General features: G+C 38.3%; 1 protein-coding gene across 2 annotated transcripts; it reads right to left on the bottom strand.

Annotated features, from left to right (window-relative positions):
* Positions 1 to 2,783: 2,783 nt before the first annotated feature.
* On the bottom strand, positions 2,784 to 18,704 carry tom1l2 (target of myb1 like 2 membrane trafficking protein). Of its 2 annotated transcripts, XM_052112431.1 has the most exons (15): positions 18,586 to 18,704; positions 17,871 to 17,955; positions 17,444 to 17,522; positions 17,187 to 17,336; positions 14,875 to 15,009; positions 14,502 to 14,669; positions 14,279 to 14,395; positions 13,262 to 13,395; positions 13,100 to 13,148; positions 8,092 to 8,257; positions 5,102 to 5,219; positions 4,885 to 4,957; positions 4,253 to 4,312; positions 3,750 to 3,786; positions 2,784 to 3,643 (listed from the first exon to the last, which is right to left on the bottom strand). In XM_052112431.1, exons 1-15 carry the CDS (start codon positions 18,635 to 18,637, stop codon positions 3,489 to 3,491), a joined length of 1,578 nt encoding a protein of 525 aa, XP_051968391.1. In that variant the 5' UTR covers positions 18,638 to 18,704; the 3' UTR covers positions 2,784 to 3,488. The 2 variants fall into 2 exon arrangements, with proteins under 2 accessions (XP_051968391.1, XP_051968392.1); XM_052112432.1 differs by lacking the exon at positions 4,253 to 4,312.
* Positions 18,705 to 20,521: the final 1,817 nt, after the last annotated feature.

Here is a 20,521-nt window from a genome sequence, read left to right as displayed (position 1 = left end):
AGCCATTACGACTGAAATGAAACCGTAGTGCAGCATTGATAGTTGAAATTGCACATTTTGCTGAATAATCTACAATGAAGATGATAAATAATTATATTTCCGATAAGTTACACGTTCTTATCTTAGTCTGGATGAGACATTTCAGCGATAGTGTCATAAATATTAAAAACAGCATTTAAAAGAGATGGTTAGCGTCCATGTGAAGTCAAATATTTTTCTATTTCACACTAGGCTAAACGTAGTGTACAAATTAATATGTAGGGGGAGGTATAGATGTCTTGAAAGAAACACTTGTCATTAGGTCAGTTGTGACCACCAATCGTGTCCCTCAAGCAGGGCTGGACTGGGAAGAGAAATCGATCAGGGATTTTACATAGCAACTGGCCTAAAAGTTGAGCCAAATGTTGTTGAGCGGGCCTTTACTGCATATCGCGGCGCAGTTTTATGGTCTGTTCTGCATAACGCGGCGGCTCATTTTAGCTAATCGCGGCCCATTTGGCCCGTTTTGCAGCTGACCCACTGGCCGGCTCGGTTCTCCCGATAGCCAGTCCGCCCCCGATCGGCCCCAAAGTGTGTCGGCCCACTGGGAAAATGCCTGGTATGCACGATTACCAGTCCAGCCCTCAAGTCTCTTATCAATAAAATAGATGGAATCCACTATATTTGTGTTAATAAGTCGAAACCTTTTATAGTAATAATAACACAATAACAGCTTTTACAAAATCTCTGCTAAAGCTAATGATGAATTTCCTCCCTTCTTTATTATGTTCTTTTCCAAACAGCCAAACAAACAGACTGAATCACTGTCAACAAGAGAAAAACCCCTCTGTTTCATGCCCCCTTAAACGTTTTCCTGTTTACAAATTACATCAACAAATCTACCAGCAACATGAGTTTGGTGGTAACCGTAAAGTTTACAAACACCGCACAATGAAATCTGAATGATTCTGCCATAGAAGGCCATCCTCAAAGTTACTTAACCTCAGCCCTCTTGCTCTAGAAATGTAATTCATTTTCATTTGGGAGACATAATTTGTGGCCTGACAAATTACATAAAATATTCACCTATGCAAAAAAGCACTGTCCCTTTGATTTGCATTCACCCACATGAACAAATAAGATCTTACAATGTTTACAAACATAACTACAACTCCAATGGACACTAAAAGTCATATATGCATTAAAGCTAATCGACATAACACTTAATATATTTGCTCAGGTTAAACATTTGGTCCATCAAAACAGTATGTACACAACCGTGAGACAGCACTGAAACTAAAGGCATTACAATATTAGCAAATTCAACTCTGACTTCAGTTCAAATCTTTGACGTTCAAACATGAGTACCAACCATTAAATGACCATTAGCTGACTATCCCTTGTTTTAGCTACCTACATTCTGTTCTTTAAGGCAGATCCATTTCATTCCCTAATAACAACAACGCTGAGCTTGACACCACTTTGGCTTAAGTTATGCAAGGTAAAATCCCATTTAAACTGCCTTGCAGTCACCATCAGTTCTCTATAAACTCAATTTGTCTCCAGTCTCATATTAGGCAGTGTTTAAATGAACGTTGATAGCTAAAATGTTGTATTTGAACAAAAGCTCTTTTAACACAGCCAAAAGGCTAATAATTATTTCAGTGCAAATGAAACTGAAATACATACTTTTCTTTTGTTCCTATGCCAAGTGAAATAATAGCATTTAAAAGTGTCCAGTGAAATAATACCATTTCCTCCTATGGTGTGGTCTATGTAGTTAAGAGACACATCACTCCTGACATTTTGACTTTTAAAGGAATATTTCAACCAAAAATGTTATTTCTGTCATTATTTACTCCCCCTTGTGTCACTCCAAACCCAAATTAGACATTAAAGTGAGCTACCAACAGGACTTTTGCGTTCCACAGAGCAAAGAATGTCATACGGGTTTGGAACTAAATAAGGGTGAATAAATGATGACAGAATTTTAATTTGTGGGTAAATTATTCATTTAAACAGGCTAAACCAATTAGCAAAAAAATAAAAATCAATTCTGAATTAGAATTAAAATACCAAGAAGCTAAAAAACCTAATCTCTCTCTCTCTCTCTCTCAATTATTCATTCCAACTTCGGTAATATGACACAAAACTCTTAAAGGAATAGTTTACGCAAAAATGAAAATTCTCTCATTATTCACTTACTCGGATTCGTATGACTGTCTTTCTTCAGCAGAACACAAATGAAGATATTTAGGAGAAGGTAGAGCTCTGTCAGGTCCTTAAACGGGTGCCAGCACTTCTGATGGTCCAAAAGTCATAGTTAGGCAGCATAAAAGTAATCCACACGACTCTAGTCGATCAATGAATGTCTTCCGAAGTGAATCGATAGGTTTATGTAAGAAATAAGTTGATAATTAAAAAGCTTTTAACTTTAAGTCAGCTCTTCCATTCAGGGCTCTGATGCTGTTTAAAATGGCGTGACGTTCGTTCCTCTGTTGTAAATAAGCTTGCAGAATAAACCAATTCCGAATTCTCGTGTGAACTCGCGAATGCGTTTACATCACACAACACCTACGAGATGGTAGGAACTGCTGGCAGGAAGCGCTTTTTAAAAGTTAATTACATTTTAATTAGCGATTTATTTTTTATACAAACATATCGATTTGCTTCAGAAGACATTCATTGATCGACTGGAGTCATGTGGATTACTTTATTGCTGCCTAAATGTGACTTTTGGACCATCAAAAGTGCTGGCACACATTTAAGGATCTGACAGATCTCTACCTTCTCCTAAATATCTTCATTTGTGTTCTGCTGAAGAACGACAGTCATACATATCTGGTATGGCATCAGGGTAAGTAAATAATGAGACAATTTCCATTTCTGGATGAACTATTCCTTTAAATTTGTCAAAATGCTCCTGAATGTGAACATGAACTGCTACCATCAGCTTTTTGTTGATGTATATCTTTTCAGAGGAATTAAGAAGAAACTTTATAATAAATAACACTAACTTAAAAATCCCTTTTCAAAAAAATTTTGGGAAATGTTTTTCAGGAAAGACAAATAGATAGGATTATTCCACTGTTGCATGCAGGACCACAGGGAACACATAGCTAGATATGACCATGAACTTTGCCGTAGACTTCAGCAAGAATTTCCTTGCTTTATCCCACAAATATTAATAAACAAAAATAGACACTGACCTCTCGAACCCATCTGGAATGGTATGTTTTTAGAAGTTATGGGAGGATCTTATTTACCACTTTCAAATGGAATGAAAACTAGTGTATGAAAATGTCCAATATGAAAAATTTCACTTTTTATGGATTGTGTCATGAAACAGTTCCGATTCACTTCAGAGGCAACAAGAGGCAGCCGTGCTAGTGTTGATTGTGCTGGAAAAGCAGGAAGCAGGAGAGAAAGAGGGAGAGGCTGACGGATCATGGCCATCCACCTCACACACAGGAGTAGTGCTGGGCAACCCCAGAGGAGCTGACACTTATCTACACAGCAAAGAGCACGTCCTCGGATCTGCCCACCTTTTTACTTGCACTCACGGAAGCACCTGCAGCAGCGGAAAGGTCGTCACTAGGAGGCGTCGGCAGTGTGGGCACAATCTCTGCTGCTTTGGCCCTCTCCTCTAAAAACTTGTCAAACTCTGGAAGAACATTTTGATGGAGTGTTTGAAAGTCAAAACTGCATAGAGTTGCAGCATTACTACATATGATTGTATCAATGGATACAAGTCCAATAATTCTCCATACCTTCACTTGTCACACCCTCCTCTCCTTCATCTCCTTTCTGTGGAGCAACAGAAAATAAAAGGGCAAATGATTTAGAGGGCATTTGCAACCATATCATCAAAACTAGCTCAACAACTTTTTCCCTTCAAAACAGTAAATGGAAGGTGTGTCTGAACAAATATCTCATTCATACTGTCCAAAAGTAATTCCCAAACATCCATCCAAAAGAGGCATTTATAAAGAAAATAAAGAGTTAAAAGTTGTCAGGCAAGCATTTATTCATTGCACTCCTAGTGTTTATTAAACTAAATTAAATCAACTGTAAGAATATCCCAGAAAAGAATGCAGCTCTGCAGAAAAAAACACCATTCAAGAAAGATATTGGTGGTAGTCAGTCAAGAATATAAAGGCAAACAAAAAGAAATACGCTGTTAAAAAGGCATCTTTCTTTTCAGATAATGTTGTTATGCAACGTCCTAATGAAGAAAAAAAGTTTCATAAAAATAAACAAAAGAAAATCTCACCACATCAGTACTGAGCCACTCCTCAATGTCATCCATGACAGAGGACTGCTCAAGAGCTGCCTATGAAACAAACCATGGGCCGGAACCAAGCAAATCAAAATAAATCATCCCAAGAAAACATGACAAAACAAACAAACAAAACATAAATCAACATAAAAGTCTTCAACAAACCAATAGCACCCCCCCACCCCCCACCCCCATATGGACACGTGGTAACAAATCAAACACCAAACACACTCAACAACATGCGACGCAGCCGAATACATCAATTCATTTATTGCGCTGCACTGGACAATATCGGTCAAGAATTGCTAAAAAATATACTTACATTTTTCAACTTGTTTCCAAAACGAGATCAAACTCAAACTTCATCTTCTATGCATAGCTTAAAAGTCACAAACTTCTCATTCAATAGTTGGGTGTAAAATACAATATAGCTGCATTACTACACATTTTGAATATGTACCCTTTGAAAATACTTTATTCCAATCCAGTATCTCAAAACAAACACCCTGCTCTATGATGAAAATTATTTTTTAATTTTTAATTTAGTTTTTAAGATGGACAAGAAACGGTCTCTCTTCTCCTTCCAAAAATGAAAACACACACACAAAAAGTCACAGAACACTCACCCCTGTGTTTTGTTGTATGACATCCAAAGTCGGAGCCATTCCACTTGAAGCCTTTGTGTCCTCGAATGGTGCACTGACAGTTCAAAACCAGCAACATGTGAGCGAATGTGCAAAAAGCTTATATGATGTTATTTCATATACATGCTGTTGGTTTCTCAAAAAAAAGGAAGGCATCTATCCAAAGTGTTTAAACGAGATTGTATTGTATTTTTCATACCTCTTCCTCTGATCAGGAATGGTGCCAGTCCTGGTCTGGGCAAACATGGCAAAGTCATCTTGAGGCTGACAGCTGGTCAGAGAGCTCAAGGTGCCACTGACGCTATCTGAACCGACATCTGTAAAGCAACAGTTTTCACATTAATCTGGATAAATATACATTAGCAAAAACTGAACTGGAAACTAAACAGTTGCTCTGTGTAAATTAACCTTGTTGTATTTTGGCTTTGCTATATGCAACACATAATTTAAATGAATTAAAAGTGACTGAATACTGTTCACAACACTCTACAATGTCATATAAGGGTTAAACGTCTGGCACACCACATCACGTGATGTAACAGCATGAAGTTGATTTCCAGGAAGTGCCTCTACGGGCACAGAGTCAACAAAAGTGCCTCTGTTAAGAAATCTCTGTAAGTCTTTTGATTGAAACCTGTTTGGTTGTAAAGAGTAGCATCTGTAGTTTCGTTTGATATGCAGCTTTATAAAATTCATTCATTTTTCGCGCGTCAGCGCTAATAAACATGAAGTCCACATATGTGAAAATTAGGACCGTGTTCCCTCCAAAGCTGAAAAACATGTTAGTTATTTTTTATACTTTTCAACATTAACACATCTTTGGGTCAATTCGCTTCATTGTTATATACTAGGGATGGTAAGATTCACCGATTCGCATCGGCATAAAAGCTAACAATGCATCGATTTAAAAAAGTGTGCATCGGATACAGTACAAATTGGCATTTGTATCGCGATGCATCACACATATTTGCATCAGTAAAAAACTATTTATATATAATTATTAGTAGATGCGCTATAATTTTATTATTTGGAAAGTGACCAAAAATTTGTGACCATATATTATATGTAGGCTGATTTCTCCTCTCTAAACGGTTTCTCCAGCACATTCATCACCACTGTTGCTACGTTAACATGACATATAACAACACTACGGAGACCGAGGCATATCCTGAGAGTCACATGGGGTGTCCAATACGTCGATCACGATCTACCAGTCATCGCAAAGGCAATGCTGGTAGATCGCACAAAACTGAAATGTGCTTTCATTAAATTTTTATAAAAATAAATATGTCTTTCCATCTTTTAGTTTCTGTCTGACTTGCACTTGACAAGTACATTTTGACCAGGCGAGAGTTTTGTTTCAGTTGCCATGACAACTAGGTTTGCGCCTTCCAAGGGCTTCTGAGAACAGAGCGCGAAATTGCAAAGTTAGCAGTGTTTGAGACCAGCTACCAGCAGCTACAGTCTGATTCCATTCAGTGCGTCATCAGAATAAGGTAAATGCCCTGGCTATTGTAATCTATTGTGCTGTAGGTGTTTTGGGTTTAGTGCTAAAACTGAATGATATCAACATTGAACATTATCATATATTTTTTTTATTAATTAGAAGATGAATTCCATGTAGGGATACATGCAGTAGTCCCAACAAGCATTTTTTTTTATTTTTATGAAACAATGTGATAATCATGCAAAAAAAGTGTGGGCACCCCTGACATAAAATATAGATTAACATGGCAGAGGCAGAGCTGCATCTTCCACCAAATAATTACAAATCCAATGTTTGGAGATTTTGATAAAACCATGCAGTTTGTAAAATATGTCATGCCGCTATAAAATATACAGGCAGTGCGACTAATTTAACAACACATTTGAAGCGCCGACACGAAAGCACATTCGTCTGCTGGTAAGTTACGGAACATTTCTTCATTGTTTATCCCTGAGTATTCTTAAATTGTTTCACTGTTAAATGTGTGAACTGTTAAGTGTAACTGGAAACAGAACAGGAATAAACAAATAATGTTTTGCAATTCAAAAGGCTTTTTTGTGAAAGGTCCATGGTTCAGAAGGCACTTAAGTTAATTTATGATTTGCTGTCTGTCTGAACCAAAAAAATAAAAGCGAACTCTCTGTAGCCTACCATATTGAACTGCATAGCATCATATTTTTCCCATTGCATCCTATTGCATTGAATCGCATTGAATCGAAATCGGATTGCACTGCATCGTAATAGGGGTGAATCATATTGCATCGGTAGCTGCTTCAAACGTATATTTAATGTATCGTATCATTGACTAAGCATCGAGATGCGTATCGCATCGGCCTCAGTTATGGAGATGCACATCCCTATTATATACATTTTGCTACTGTTTTATTTTGTTCACACTGTACAATACGGTTCTACTCATTAACATTAGTTAATGCATTACTATATATTTACTATGCATTTTCACATTGAGAATAAATGTATAAATGCAAAAGCTGAAAAAAAGCCATTCACTAAATAGGGAGCAAGGAAGCAAATGTGAATCCTATAGCTTTTTATGCAGCTAAGTGTATTCAGCCCTAAAATCTGACCAAAAGTTCAGTTTCAGGTTGCATATGTTGTTAGGACAGCTCAACATGTTTGGCAGATATGGGGGAATGATAATCAGTACATAGATTCAGAATTTTATAATTCAAATTTTATTTTAACATGGTTGGCAGTGATGTGATGATTCTGGCCATTACTTTTAATAAGATATATTAATTCAGCTTTATAGAAAATCAGCTGTAATGTCTATAATGTCTCAAAAAATCACTCCTTGACAAACTATTTGATGAAGAAAAAAATTTACTTTCTACAGCTTGATCTTAGTCCCACTGTCCACATATATGGACATACATTTTTAGGAAAACAACAATTGTTTTTTGCTTGTTTATTAGGTGCTACTAGTTACAAATCAGAAAGGGAAATGCCCACAGCAGTCATGCAGGGGTCTCAGGTCTTCTCTAAAAATGACAATTTTGTCATTATTTTTTAAAACTAACCCTACCACTAACACAAAATGAGAATTTGTAAAGAAACATCATGCAACCGTTTTGTAATAAAATAATTATTTATTATGTAATTATGACAGAATTTTCATTTTTGGATTAACTATTCATTGAAATGTAAATTGAAGCTTAGGCACAAAAAGGCACAAGACTCACCCAAACCAGCCAGTCTGGAAGAGAGTGTTACTGGAGAGGCAGAGCGAATTGGAGCTACTGAAGGAGGCAGGCTAGACGGAGGAGTAGCGATGATCCTGGGGCTGACCACAGCTGGAGACCCCGGTCCCAGGTCAATCAGGTTATCTTCTGTAGCCTCATTCAGGACCTGTGGAAATGCAACACCATTTCTCAAGGACACGTTGATTGGCACTTTAGGGTAGGGCTAGTCAACCGGCAGCCCGCTAATCATCTTTATCTGGCCCTCCGACTGATTTTTTATAAAACTGCCTCCCAGTCTAAAATACCAGATTGCTCTCAGTGCAAAACTCAGCGTTCACAGGCACAAGCAACAGCATTCAAAGGTGAGATTACAACGCTCAATGGCATGTGCAACAGCATTTAGCTATCATGCCAACCAGAGCAATTTAAGACTAATTATTCCTTTAATAAATGGAATGATACTGTATAACAGAGAAAGGGGAGAATGGAAATTTTTGTATTCCAAAAAAGCAAATTACATTTAAATGTAAAAGTAAAAATGTCTATATGGGCATTGGTTTCATAAGTGGGTTGATAATGTGAGAGGGCTTTAGCACATCTAAATGTTCCTCCTAAATATTTATCATTTGTAAATATTGGCCCTAGAATGTTAAGAGTATTCTTCAGCCACATTTTAATAAGGAATTTATGGCCAGACTTTGACTATCTTAATATAAATAAACAGACATTAAGGTTTTATATATCTGGATAATCTGGTGCCCGCAAGCAATATCTTACCTTCACAAAAATAAAATTTTCACACTGGTTTACATACAACAAAAAAGAGCCTCTATGTGCAGCCATACTATAGGATGAGGGGAGTTCAGATGAAGTGCTGGAATACTGTACACACATTGCTTTCACGAGTTTCACCAACTCTTATTTTGGTAAATAGTCTTGTTTGGCTTATATTTGTAACTCAAAGTGCACTAAGAATTTGTGAAACAGTGGCGAGACTGTAAAATACATTCTCTTTATGTGGCATAATAAGGCTGAATATTATTACTAAAAGGAAGTTCATCCAAAAATCTAAATGTTCTCATCATTTACTCACCCTCATGCCATCCCAGATGTGTATGACTTTCTCTCTTCTGCAGAACACAAATGAAGATTTTTAGAAACATATCTCAGCTCTGTAGGTCCATACAATGCAAGTGAATGGTGATCAGACCTTTGTAGCTCCAAAAAAATCACAAAATTATTGGCACCCACTTTAAATATGAGCAAAGGCAGCTGTGAAAAAAAAAATCTGCATCGTTTTTCCTTTTGATCTTTCATTAAAAAAAAAAAAATTTAACTGTGGCAGGGCGGAGGCATAATTAGCCTAATACGGGACAGGGTGTGTAAGATCACGACCCGGCCCCGCCCTCCGCCCTGCCACACTAACCTTTAATTGAAGTAAAACAGGAAATATATAATGATTAAATAAATATTTTTCTCCTAAATGCATTGGTCATAATTACTGGCACCCTTTTATTCAATACTTTTTGTAACCTCTCTTTGCCAAGATAACAGCTCTGAGTCTTCTCTTATAATGCACAATGAGGTTGGAGAACACATGGCAAGGGATCTGAGACCATTCCTCCATACAGAATCTCTACAGATCCTTCAAATTCAGAGGTCCACGTTGGTGGACTCCTCTTCAGTTCACCCCATAAATGTTCTAAGGGGTTCAGGTCAGGAGACTGAGATGGCTATGGCAGAATCTTGATTTTGTGGTCAGTGAGCCATTTTTGTGTTGATTTTGATGTTTGTTTTGGATCATTGTCCTGCTGGAAGATCCAACCAGGGTCAATTGTAAGCTTTCTGGCAGATATGTCTGTATTTGATAGAGTCCGTGCTGCCATGTATCCAAATGAGATGTCCAGGAGCTCTGGCATAAAAACAGCCCACAACATTAAAAATCCAGCACCACATTTAACCGTGGGAATTGAGAACTCTGTGTGCGCCAAACCCATCTCTGGTGTTTGCTGCCAAAAATCTCTTTTTTGTTTAATCTAAGTTCCAGTAGTGTCTGGCAAACTGAAGATGCTTGAGTTTGTTGTTGGATGAGAGCGGAGATGAGAAGCCCTACCAAACAACTTGTGGTTATGTAGGTGATGTCTGATATACTTTTGAGACTTTCTGACCCCAAGACCCAACTATTATCAGCAATTCTCCAGCTGTGGTCCTTGGAGATTATTTGGCCACTTGAACCCTCCTCACTGTACGTGGAGACATTGTGAATATTTTTGAATGAAAGATCAAAAGGATAAACAATGCAAAAAAAAAATAATTCTGTCTACTTTGCTCATATTTACCAATGGTACAGTATATTATGATTCATTATGTTGCAAGCCATCACGTTATAATCTAGCTGCAGCAAATGTACACGGGGTACGTCACACATCCAGAGCGTCCCACATCCAGAGTGTGCATCAGCCGGGTGCAGTCTCAATCTCTCCCGCTTCACGCGAATCATAGAAGCGGCACTGACAGCACAGAGAAATGCCAAAATGAGTTTGTTTGTGACACACTTCGCTATTATTTGAACTTTCATAAAGGATGCATTAAATCTGGCTTTTTAGATGCTAAGACATGTACATTTTCCTTAAGCGGAATGCCAGATCCGGCTCTGCTATATTTCATGATGCATGAGTGAAATGGTATAAGGTTACCAAATGAAACCTTAAAATGAAAAGAATCTGTCCATCTGAACATGGACAGATTCTTTTGGTAACCTTATACCATTTCACTCATGCAGTTTTTGTGCTTAATAGGGAGACATGAAGGCCAATGCATGTACCATCTTACAATTCTTTACAGTTTAAAGTTTTTGTAAAACAGTATCAGAGTCATTTTACTCATTTCGTATTTCTGGATTATAATTCTGTGGCAGGGCGGAGGGCGGGGCCGGGTCGTGATCCTACACACCCGGTCCCGTATTAGGCTAATTATGCCTCCGTGAGGTTTAAAGGTCGACTGCAGAGGGCTGTGCGGGAGAGAGAGATCGTTAGCGGACATGTCCGTCATGTGTGTTTGTGTTGTCTTTTAAGTTTTCCATTAAACTATGATTTATATCGTCAAGCCGGTACTCGCCTCCTCCTTTCCCATCCTTTAACTGTTTTACATTGATGCTGAAACCCGGGAAGGAGGAGGCGAGAACCGGCTTGACGATATAAATCATAGTTTAATGGAAAACTTAAAAGACAACACAAACACACATGACGGACATGTCCGCTAACGATCTCTCTCTCCCGCACAGCCCTCTGCAGTCGACCTTTAAACCTCACGGAGGCATAATTAGCCTAATACGGGACCGGGTGTGTAGGATCACGACCCGGCCCCGCCCTCCGCCCTGCCACAAATTCCCTCATACTTTATCTACATCAGCTGTTTGAAAAGTTTAGAGTGCATCTGGACATGTGTTTTCTTCCTCTCGTCAGTCAGGTGTGAGCTGCGGTGCTCCCCTCATGCTCCATCATTAGAGTTTCATATGATCTCATGTTATACATTAAATGACATAACAACTATTTGACAATTAACATTTTTTTTTTTTTGTCGACAACATCGACTAATTGTTTCAGCCGATCTCTAAATCTTCACTTTCACATTTGAAAGTTTAAAGTGAATATTGATAATAAAAAGGATTTCAATATTGTTCTCTTTCTCACCCACACCTACTATATCACTTCTGAAGACATGGATTTATCCACTGGAGTCTTCTGGATTACTTTTATGTTTCCTTTATGTGAATTTTTGGAGCTACAAAGATCTGATCACCATTCACTTGCATTGTATGTTTCAACAGAGCAGAGATATTTTTCTAAAAAACTTTGTTTGTATTCCGCAGAAGACAGACAGACATCTGTAATGGCATGAGGGTGAGTAAATGATGAGCGAATTTTCATTTTTGGGTGAACTATTCCTTTAATATGAGGGGGGAAAAAATCAGTCCCCTTTCCAGTGTAATATAATAAATAAGCAAAATCACACAAAATTAAAAATATCATTCTGTGATAAATGCTATGTTTACCAGTTAATAATAGAGATATTCCTCACTATAAAAATTGCTCCAACGCTGGCTTCAGATTCTATGAACAATTCAGATTTACTGTAGAAATTGCATATTTAACCTGCATTTGTATATTATGGCCTTTCTAAAATTACTGTCTTCAATGTCAATTCTATAAGAAATCTGAGTGTGGGGTCAAAATTGTTATTTAACAGAAACAAACATTAAAAAATTTAAATATTCACCTCATGCATTCCTGTAAATAATCTACAATGGCAAAATATTATTTAAAGGAGCTGTAAGCCATGTTTTGGAGATGGATTTGGGGAAGAGTGCGTGTTTGTTAGTGGATGTGAAGTCAAAATGGCTGAAAATGCTCTCAGGACCTTTAATATGCAATGAGATAACAAGTAGTTATTACATGAAATGCATCTTTCCTAAATCCCTATGTCGCCTTTTGTCTGAAGTGGTACTAGGAACTAGTGGGGAAGGAGATGGAGGCGGTGCCAAGCAAAGGTCACAGACTAGGTGAAACACATGATCAAAACATGCCAGATGCAACATGGGAAGACTGTACAAGCAACATTTAAATTTCTTAGCATCTTCATGTCAAAGTAAAAAGCATGATAAGCATGATGATAAGATGACTTTCATACTTGCCTCCCTCAGCTAGCAATAACAAAAAATAAAAACAGAAAAACCACACCATAAATAACAGCAACATGCATTCACATTTCTTGTTGCTAATTGCATGAAAGTCTTTGCATCCCACAGCAAATGTTCAGCACATTCTCAGAGAATACCGTAAAGCAACAAGCAAGCAAACAAGGGGAAGAGAAAATTAGATGTGTGACACTGAGCTGTGCCTTTGGCATGACGATTTTACTGCAAATGTATTTGGAATAAAACACAGTGAAGATGAAGTGATGCTAATACACAGATAAAAGCTTTCTCTAACAGAAGATCCAACCTTACCCCATTGTTAACGCCTTGAGATGTCCGGCCAGACCGGAACCTCTCGTATCTAAAAGGAGTACAAAAAGTGATCAATAAGAATCAATGTATCTTATTAAAGAATCAAATATAACTTATTCACAAAGCATTGCAGAAAGGTAAATTCATCTTTTTAGATCACACCTCTCATATCGTAAAAAGATGTTGTTGAGGTCATCGTTGACGTGCAAGAGCTCCTCCGTGACTTCCTCATTGGACACACGAGAGATGAGCTCAACTATCCTCTGCTGCATTGCCCTGCATGTCCTGTTCAACTCCTTCAAACAGAGTAAACATTGTAACACTGGAGTATAAAAGAGCCCATATAATGCAGCACCAGAAAGATACCAACACTCCCTCTAGTGGCCTTCTGTACATCTTTTGAGAATCTAGCAATAAACAAAGTCATTGTAGTTTTGCCTTGTAAGATGTGTTGCTGGATCAACATCTTTTGTTATTCCTGGAACAAACAAAGAAACTAAGTACTAGCTTAACCATTAACTACTAAAAATCAGAGGAAAATTATAAGTTGATTAGAATGTTGTTTTAAAAATGTAATAACATTTTGTGTTAATAAAGTATATTTATCTTACCAAGAACAATTGTATTAGAACAGTGATGCAGGGTCCAAAATTAAGGGGCCATAAATGCCCCCAAAAGTGACAAAAAATTGCCCAAGCTGGTGCAACTAATGAGAGCACACTAGCGGAGACAATGCGCTGTAAAATGTGGCTGCACTTGATATCAACATCTAGTGTTCAGAATATGAATTTCATATAATTGCTCAGAAGCTGGCCAAAATCTTTTCTTTTTCTAAATATTTCTTGCTGGCCTCATCACAGTAGTCGGCAGGTCACTATGGCCCGTGGGCCACAGTTTGGACACCCATGTATTAGATATAATTAACAATTTATAGTTTGAGAGTCAGGTAGTCTAAGCATCTTCATGGGGCAAAGGTGCTTTTCAAAGTTAAATTAAAAGTAAAAAATGACACTGTACTGTAACTCTAAAATCTGATTAATTGATAGAAATGTTGAACTAGGACCAACAAGGATGTGATATAAGAACAAGTCTTACCCGGCAAAACAACATCATAAAAAGATGCCACAACGTTTAGAACTGTAAGACTGTTAGACCAAGAAAATCATCTGAATGAGAAACCTGTAGAAGCTCATGATCGGATGGATCCTCTTGACCTGGTACCATCTCAGTCAACATTTCCGACATCACTTTAGTGTTCCCACGCACAATGTCAAGCTCACTACGCAGCTTGCAAATCTAGTATGATTACATATAATTACATTATTATGCTTTTAAAACAAATTCCAATCCATGCAATTTAAACTCATGCTGTTAAAGGAATGAAACAGAAGTTCTGCAGTGCCTGTTCAGAAGAAGGGTTTATGGGTCCAGACGTGTTCAGATTGGGCATCTGTGGAGAAGTATGTGTCACAGGGGCGGAGAAGGGAGAAACTGAGCCAGAGTGAGGCTGTGGCTTGGGTTGGGCTGGGGCATTGTATTTCGGCTGGTCCATCTCTGGAGCAGTTTGTAGCTGAAATAAGCAGAGCAATACAACAGAAAGAACAGAGATATGAGGAATGGTAAAGCTATAAAGTTAAGTAAATGATAAGGGGCAGAATACCTTCCATGCCCTGATGTTAAAATTGAAATTGTAAATGCATTACTGTGAGTAGGAAACATATATCAGTGAGCCTCTCTGACAAAAAACAAAACAAAAACAATGTGTCAGCAAGTACCCGTTGTGGTGTGTGGATGGGGGACAAGGTCTCCAAGTCAGATCGAGGAAACTCTATTCCCTTCCTCTTCATTTCTTCATAGACGTGGACTACTCCTGTCAAATCTGGACTACTCCTGAAGGCATCTGCCCAAGCCTGACATATAGAGCATGTGTAAACTCTTCATCTTCCTTGAAAACTTGGCATAAACATTTAAAAATGTACATGAATAGCTGTACATGCTAAAACACTTCTAATGTGTTCAAGGAACACAAGTTTTGCGTGCCCAGGTCTTCTCTACTAGAACAAATCATACCCTGTTTATTAATAAAACTTAATTATACACAAAACACTTCAAATGTTTTCATGGAACCAAAGTTCAGAGTACCAAGATCTTTTCTAATGGAACAATTCACAACTGAAAGGAATGGTTCACCCATAAATAATAATTCTCTCATCATTTACTCACTCTTATGTTGTCTCAAACTTGTATGACTTTTTCTTCTTTAGAACACAAACAAAGATTTTTCTAAGAATATTTTAGCTGTTGAACCATACAATGCTAGTGAATGGTGCCAGAACTTTGACGGTCCAAAATGCAAAGCATGGGCAGCATGAAAATAATCCATAAGACTCTAGTCGTTAAATCCATATCTTCTAAAGTGATATACAGTATTGTGCAAAAGTCACTTGTGAAAAATGTTGTGAAAAATGTACAGTGAGGATGTCTTAAAAAATAATGACATAAATAGTTTTCATTTATCAATTAACATCATACAAAGTCCAGTAAAAAAGCTAAATAATATTTTGTGTGACCACCTTTGCCTTTAAAACAGCCCCAATACTCCTAGGTGCACCTGGATACAGTTTGTCTTTGTTGTTGGCAGATAGGATGTTCCAAACTTCTTGGAGAATTTGCCACAGTTCTTATATCTATTAAGGCTCGATTGCTTCTGTCTTTATATGTAATCCCAGACTGACTTGATGTTCAATGAGGGGCACTGTGGGGGCAATGCCATCTCTTGCAGAGTGCCTTGTTCTTCTATTCTAATCTTTTCTATTTGCAAAAGAAATGTTTGGGAGTCTAAAATTAATTTTTGCTATTGACACACTACAGATGAAGATATAAATAACCATCTTAAGACAAATGACTTTGTGAAACATCTTAAGTGCCAAAACATTTTGCACAGTACTGTATAGTGTAGGTGAGAAACAGATAAATATTAAAGTCATTTTTTTACTCCACTTTCACCAGCCCTTCTAAGTGCTCTTTTCTCTCCTAAGAGTTCTTCTTCTTTTGCTGATTTGCATTGTTTATGCATATCACCACCTACTGGGCAGTAAAAAAAGTCTTCTCTCTCACACCTATCATATTGCTTCTGAAGATATGGATTTAACCACTGGAGTGAATTAATTTTATGCTGCCTTTATTTGCTTTTTGAAGCTTAAAAGTTCTGGCCACCATTCACTTGCATTAAATGGACCTACAGAGCTGAAATATTTAGATGAGAACAGACAAAACATGACTCCTTTTTCAATGTACATTTTGCCATTGCAGTCTCTAGGCATGATCATGATTTCAAGCTTGATAACACTTCCTAGTGCTTGACGCATGTGCAGAGTGCAAGATGGTGCTATAGGAAGTGCAATTGAGCTTGAAATCACGATCGCTTATGTCAAGATTTATAGTGAAAAAAAATTACATTTTGGTCTGTTCTCACCCAAAACCGATTTGATTGCTTCAGAAGACATGGATTAAACTACTGAAGTCTTATGGATTACATTCATCCTGCCTTAATTTCCTTTTTTAGAACTTGAAAATGTTACCACCATTCACTTGCATTGTATGGGCAAACAGACATCATATCTCCATTGAAATTTGTTCACTTATGTTCCGTGGAAAAAAGTTGTACGAATCTGAGATGACATAAGGGTTCATTTGAGAGTAAATGATGAGAGAACTATATTTTTTGGGTGAAATCATTTAAATATTTGTAGGCACTATGCAAAACAAGCTCTTTCTTTTAACCATGCAGTTTAAAGATCAAACAACGTTGTCTTAATGGAAGAATCACCTTTTGGTCATTTGAGCCAATCCTGGTAACCAGATCCACTTGGTTGTAATGAGCGCAAGTACCAACAAATTAGCCAGGTCTCCTTGACTATGGAGCATCAGGTAACCAGGCCTATGGTGCACCCTCTCTCTCTGTGACACTCTCCTTTTGAAATGCCTTATGTCTAATCTTTCCTTTCCTCATGCTAAGTGTAAACCAAGAGGCAATCAAATTTTCTCATGTGATCAAAACCAAAAATCCAGGTGACTTTTGCAATACCTGTATCAGAGCTAAAACTTTGTCCTGCACTAGAGCCGGTGGATTGTTTTTAGGGGATATTATTTTCACCAGAACACCATCGATGAAGTCCCGGGTGGTCACGAGTGAGTGGAACCGATACCCACAATTCTTTACACATGTCTCAAGAACCTGAACATAATAATAAACAAATTATTATCAGAATCAAATTAAAGAAGTCAATCCAAGGCTGTTTTGCAAGACTGTAAAGAACATCTTTTCGATTTGTTGTTGCTCACCGTCAGTGTAAGCATCACCTCCCTGTAGTTCTTATTCCCATTAAGTCTCTTCTTTACAGCTCTAATGGCATCCTTCGGCCTTTAGATCAGATACATTAAATAAACTCAAGAGAGACACATTCATGCAGCCAAACAAACAAGCAATTCAACTTGAGGTTAAAAAGACTCCCTGTATGACTCATGTTGCAAGCATTGTCAAGTTGCACAAATAACGCTGTTGATGATGATTATCCAATTTATGTAATGTCAATTACTGTTCATGATGCCCATGATTCATCCACAATTAAGCATTCTATTCATTAAAAATATATGAAACCATGACATCTTCTGTACTTGTGTAATGCTAATAGTTCCATAGTGTTGAATACGTGAGGTTGCCTAATTTAACCTGCTACATGTTATAAAACTGAATTCTTTCATTTCTCACCCATCTTCTGTTTCATTGATTATATCACATATCTCCATATTCAAAGTCCAGTCTTCACCTTGTAGGGAGCCTTCTGTGGCCCTTTCTGGGGAAGATAAAAAGGCCAATTAAATTTTTATTAAACAGATATTGATAAACAGACTGCACAAAAAACAAAAGCTGACTGTTACTAATTAAAGTGGCTGGAAAGACATCGAAACTGATGACACCGTGTTGATGACAACGCTGAACTGTTGAACACTGAAATATTTGCTTGCTGCCAATCAGCCAAAACAAGCAGTCCGTTTCCTTACACAGAGTGGCCGTTTATAAAATGGAATTGCCTGATCAATAGTACGAATCATTACACACATCACTTCAAGCTTTAGATAAGAATCTGGGCGTGAAAGATAAACGCAGTTGCAACTGACTAGGTGGTAAATGAATGTGGACTTGGTACTTTAACACACAAATTCAGTGTTAGGCATTTTCACTCTCTTAAAATTGGTCATTTAAAGAATTAAGTACATTACTGTTTCAAATAAGCACGTATTAAAAGCTAACAGCAAGTTAGAAACTGCTAGCATAACTGAACATTAGCTGTTAGCCGGCAGCTAAGTGACAGGCTATCCATATGTTCAGCCTCTGGACAGCAGCACAGCTAAAGACGCATCGCTCAAAGCTTTAACTTGCTGCGACGCGATTTTAAGCATTAATTCAGAAATGAATAACGTACCAATGCACTGTCCCACCGGAGTACTGTATGGATTTCCCAGCAAGAACTCCATCTTGTCAACATTCCCAATGACAAACAGTCAATAAAACAGTAAACACTGAAGATCCGCCCACTGGAGATGCACATTGATTTGCGTAACGCAGTTCAGCATCGCTATTGGACGAGCCCGCTGTCTATTATTGAAAGCTATTTAAAGGGACAGTTGTGGCTCAGTTGGTCCCTTTTATTATTATTCAAGGACGCAAAGAAGGCCTATGTTCTAAATGGAATACTATCGTATACTGAGTAGTATGAATACTGCCTACTATTTTTTTAATAGTTTGTGAAATGACTTTCTATGTCGTAGCGAAGGGGGGAAACATAGGGGGAACAGACTTTGACACTAACCTAAGGGGAACCATAGGGGAACCAACTTCGACACTAACCTAAGGGGAACCATAGGGGTAACAGATTTTAACACTAACCTAAGGGGAAACATAGGGGGAACAGACTTCGACACTAACCTAAGGGGAACCATAGGGGGAACAGTCTTCCACACTAACCTAAGGGGAACATAGAGGAACAGACTTTGACACTAACCTAAGGGGAAACATAGGGGGAACAGATTTTTACACTAACCTAGGGGGAACCATAGGGGGAACAGTCTTCGACACTAACCTAAGGGGAACATAGAGGAACAGACTTTGACACTAACCTAAGGGGAAAAATAGGGGGAACAGATTTTTACACTAACCTAGGGGGAACCATAGGGGGGAACAGTCTTCGTCACTAACCTAAGGGGAAACATAGGGCGAACAGACTTCCACACTAACCTAAGTGGAAACATAGGGGGAACAGACTTCAACACTAACCTAAGGGGAATCATAGGGGAACAGACTTCGACACTAACCTAAGGGGAATCATAGGGGAACAGACTTCAACACTAACCTAAGGAGAATCTTAGGGGAACAGACTTCAACACTAACCTAAGGAGAATCTTAGGGGAACAGACTTCAACACTAACCTAAGGGGAATCATAGGGGAACAGACTTCGACACTAGCCTAAAGGGAAACATAGGGGAACAGACTTCAAAATTAAACTAAGGGGAAACATAGGGGAACAGACTTCAACACTAACCTAAGGGGAATCATAGGGGAACAGACTTCAACACTAAACTAAGGGGAATCATAGGGGAACAGACTTCGACACTAACCTAAGGGGAATCATAGGGGAACAGACTTCGACACTAGCCTAAAGGGAAACATAGGGGAACAGACTTCAACATTAAACTAAGGGGAATCATAGGGGAACAGACTTCAACACTAAACTAAGGGGAATCATAGGGGAACAGACTTCGACACTAACCTAAGGGGAATCATAGGGGAACAGACTTCGACACTAGCCTAAAGGGAAACATAGGGGGAACAGACTTCGACACTAGCCTAAAGGGAAACATAGGGGGAACAGACTTCGACACTAACCTAAGGGGAAACATACTTCAACACTAACCTAAGGGGAAACATAGGGGAACAGACTTCAACACTAAACTAAGGGGAATCATAGGGGCACAGACTTCGACACTAACCTAAGGGGAAACATACTTCAACACTAACCTAAGGGGAATCATAGGGGGAACAGACTTCGACACTAGCCTAAAGGGAAACATAGGGGGAACAGACTTCGACACTAGCCTAAAGGGAAACATAGGGGGAACAGACTTCAACACTAAACTAAGGGGAATCATAGGGGGAACAGACTTCGACACTAACCTAAGGGGAAACATACTTCAACACTAACCTAAGGGGAATCATAGGGGGAACAGACTTCGACACTAACCTAAGGGGAAACATAGGGGGAACAGACTTTGACACTAACCTAAGGGGAAACATACTTCAACACTAACCTAAGGGGAATCATAGGGGAACAGACTTCGACACTAACCTAAGGGGAAACATA

Source organism: Xyrauchen texanus, chromosome 40, assembly GCF_025860055.1.
Source record: "Xyrauchen texanus isolate HMW12.3.18 chromosome 40, RBS_HiC_50CHRs, whole genome shotgun sequence".
Classification (NCBI taxonomy): domain Eukaryota; kingdom Metazoa; phylum Chordata; class Actinopteri; order Cypriniformes; family Catostomidae; genus Xyrauchen; species Xyrauchen texanus.
The sequence above is the reverse complement of the archived record's forward strand: the minus strand, read 5'-3'. Positions and strand labels throughout refer to the sequence as shown.

Bases quoted from the DNA above. Each gene is read 5' to 3' on its own strand.
- tom1l2 (XM_052112431.1), bottom strand. From the start codon at position 18,637: ATGGAGTTCTTGCTGGGAAATCCATACAGTACTCCGGTGGGACAGTGC. The intron at 13,396-14,278 runs GTTTCTCATTCA...CTCTGTTTGAAG, and splicing joins CCGATCATGAGCTTCTACAG to GAGTTGAACAGGACATGCAG. The intron at 5,220-8,091 runs GTGAGTCTTGTG...GTTGCTTTACAG, and splicing joins TTCCAGACTGGCTGGTTTGG to ATGTCGGTTCAGATAGCGTC.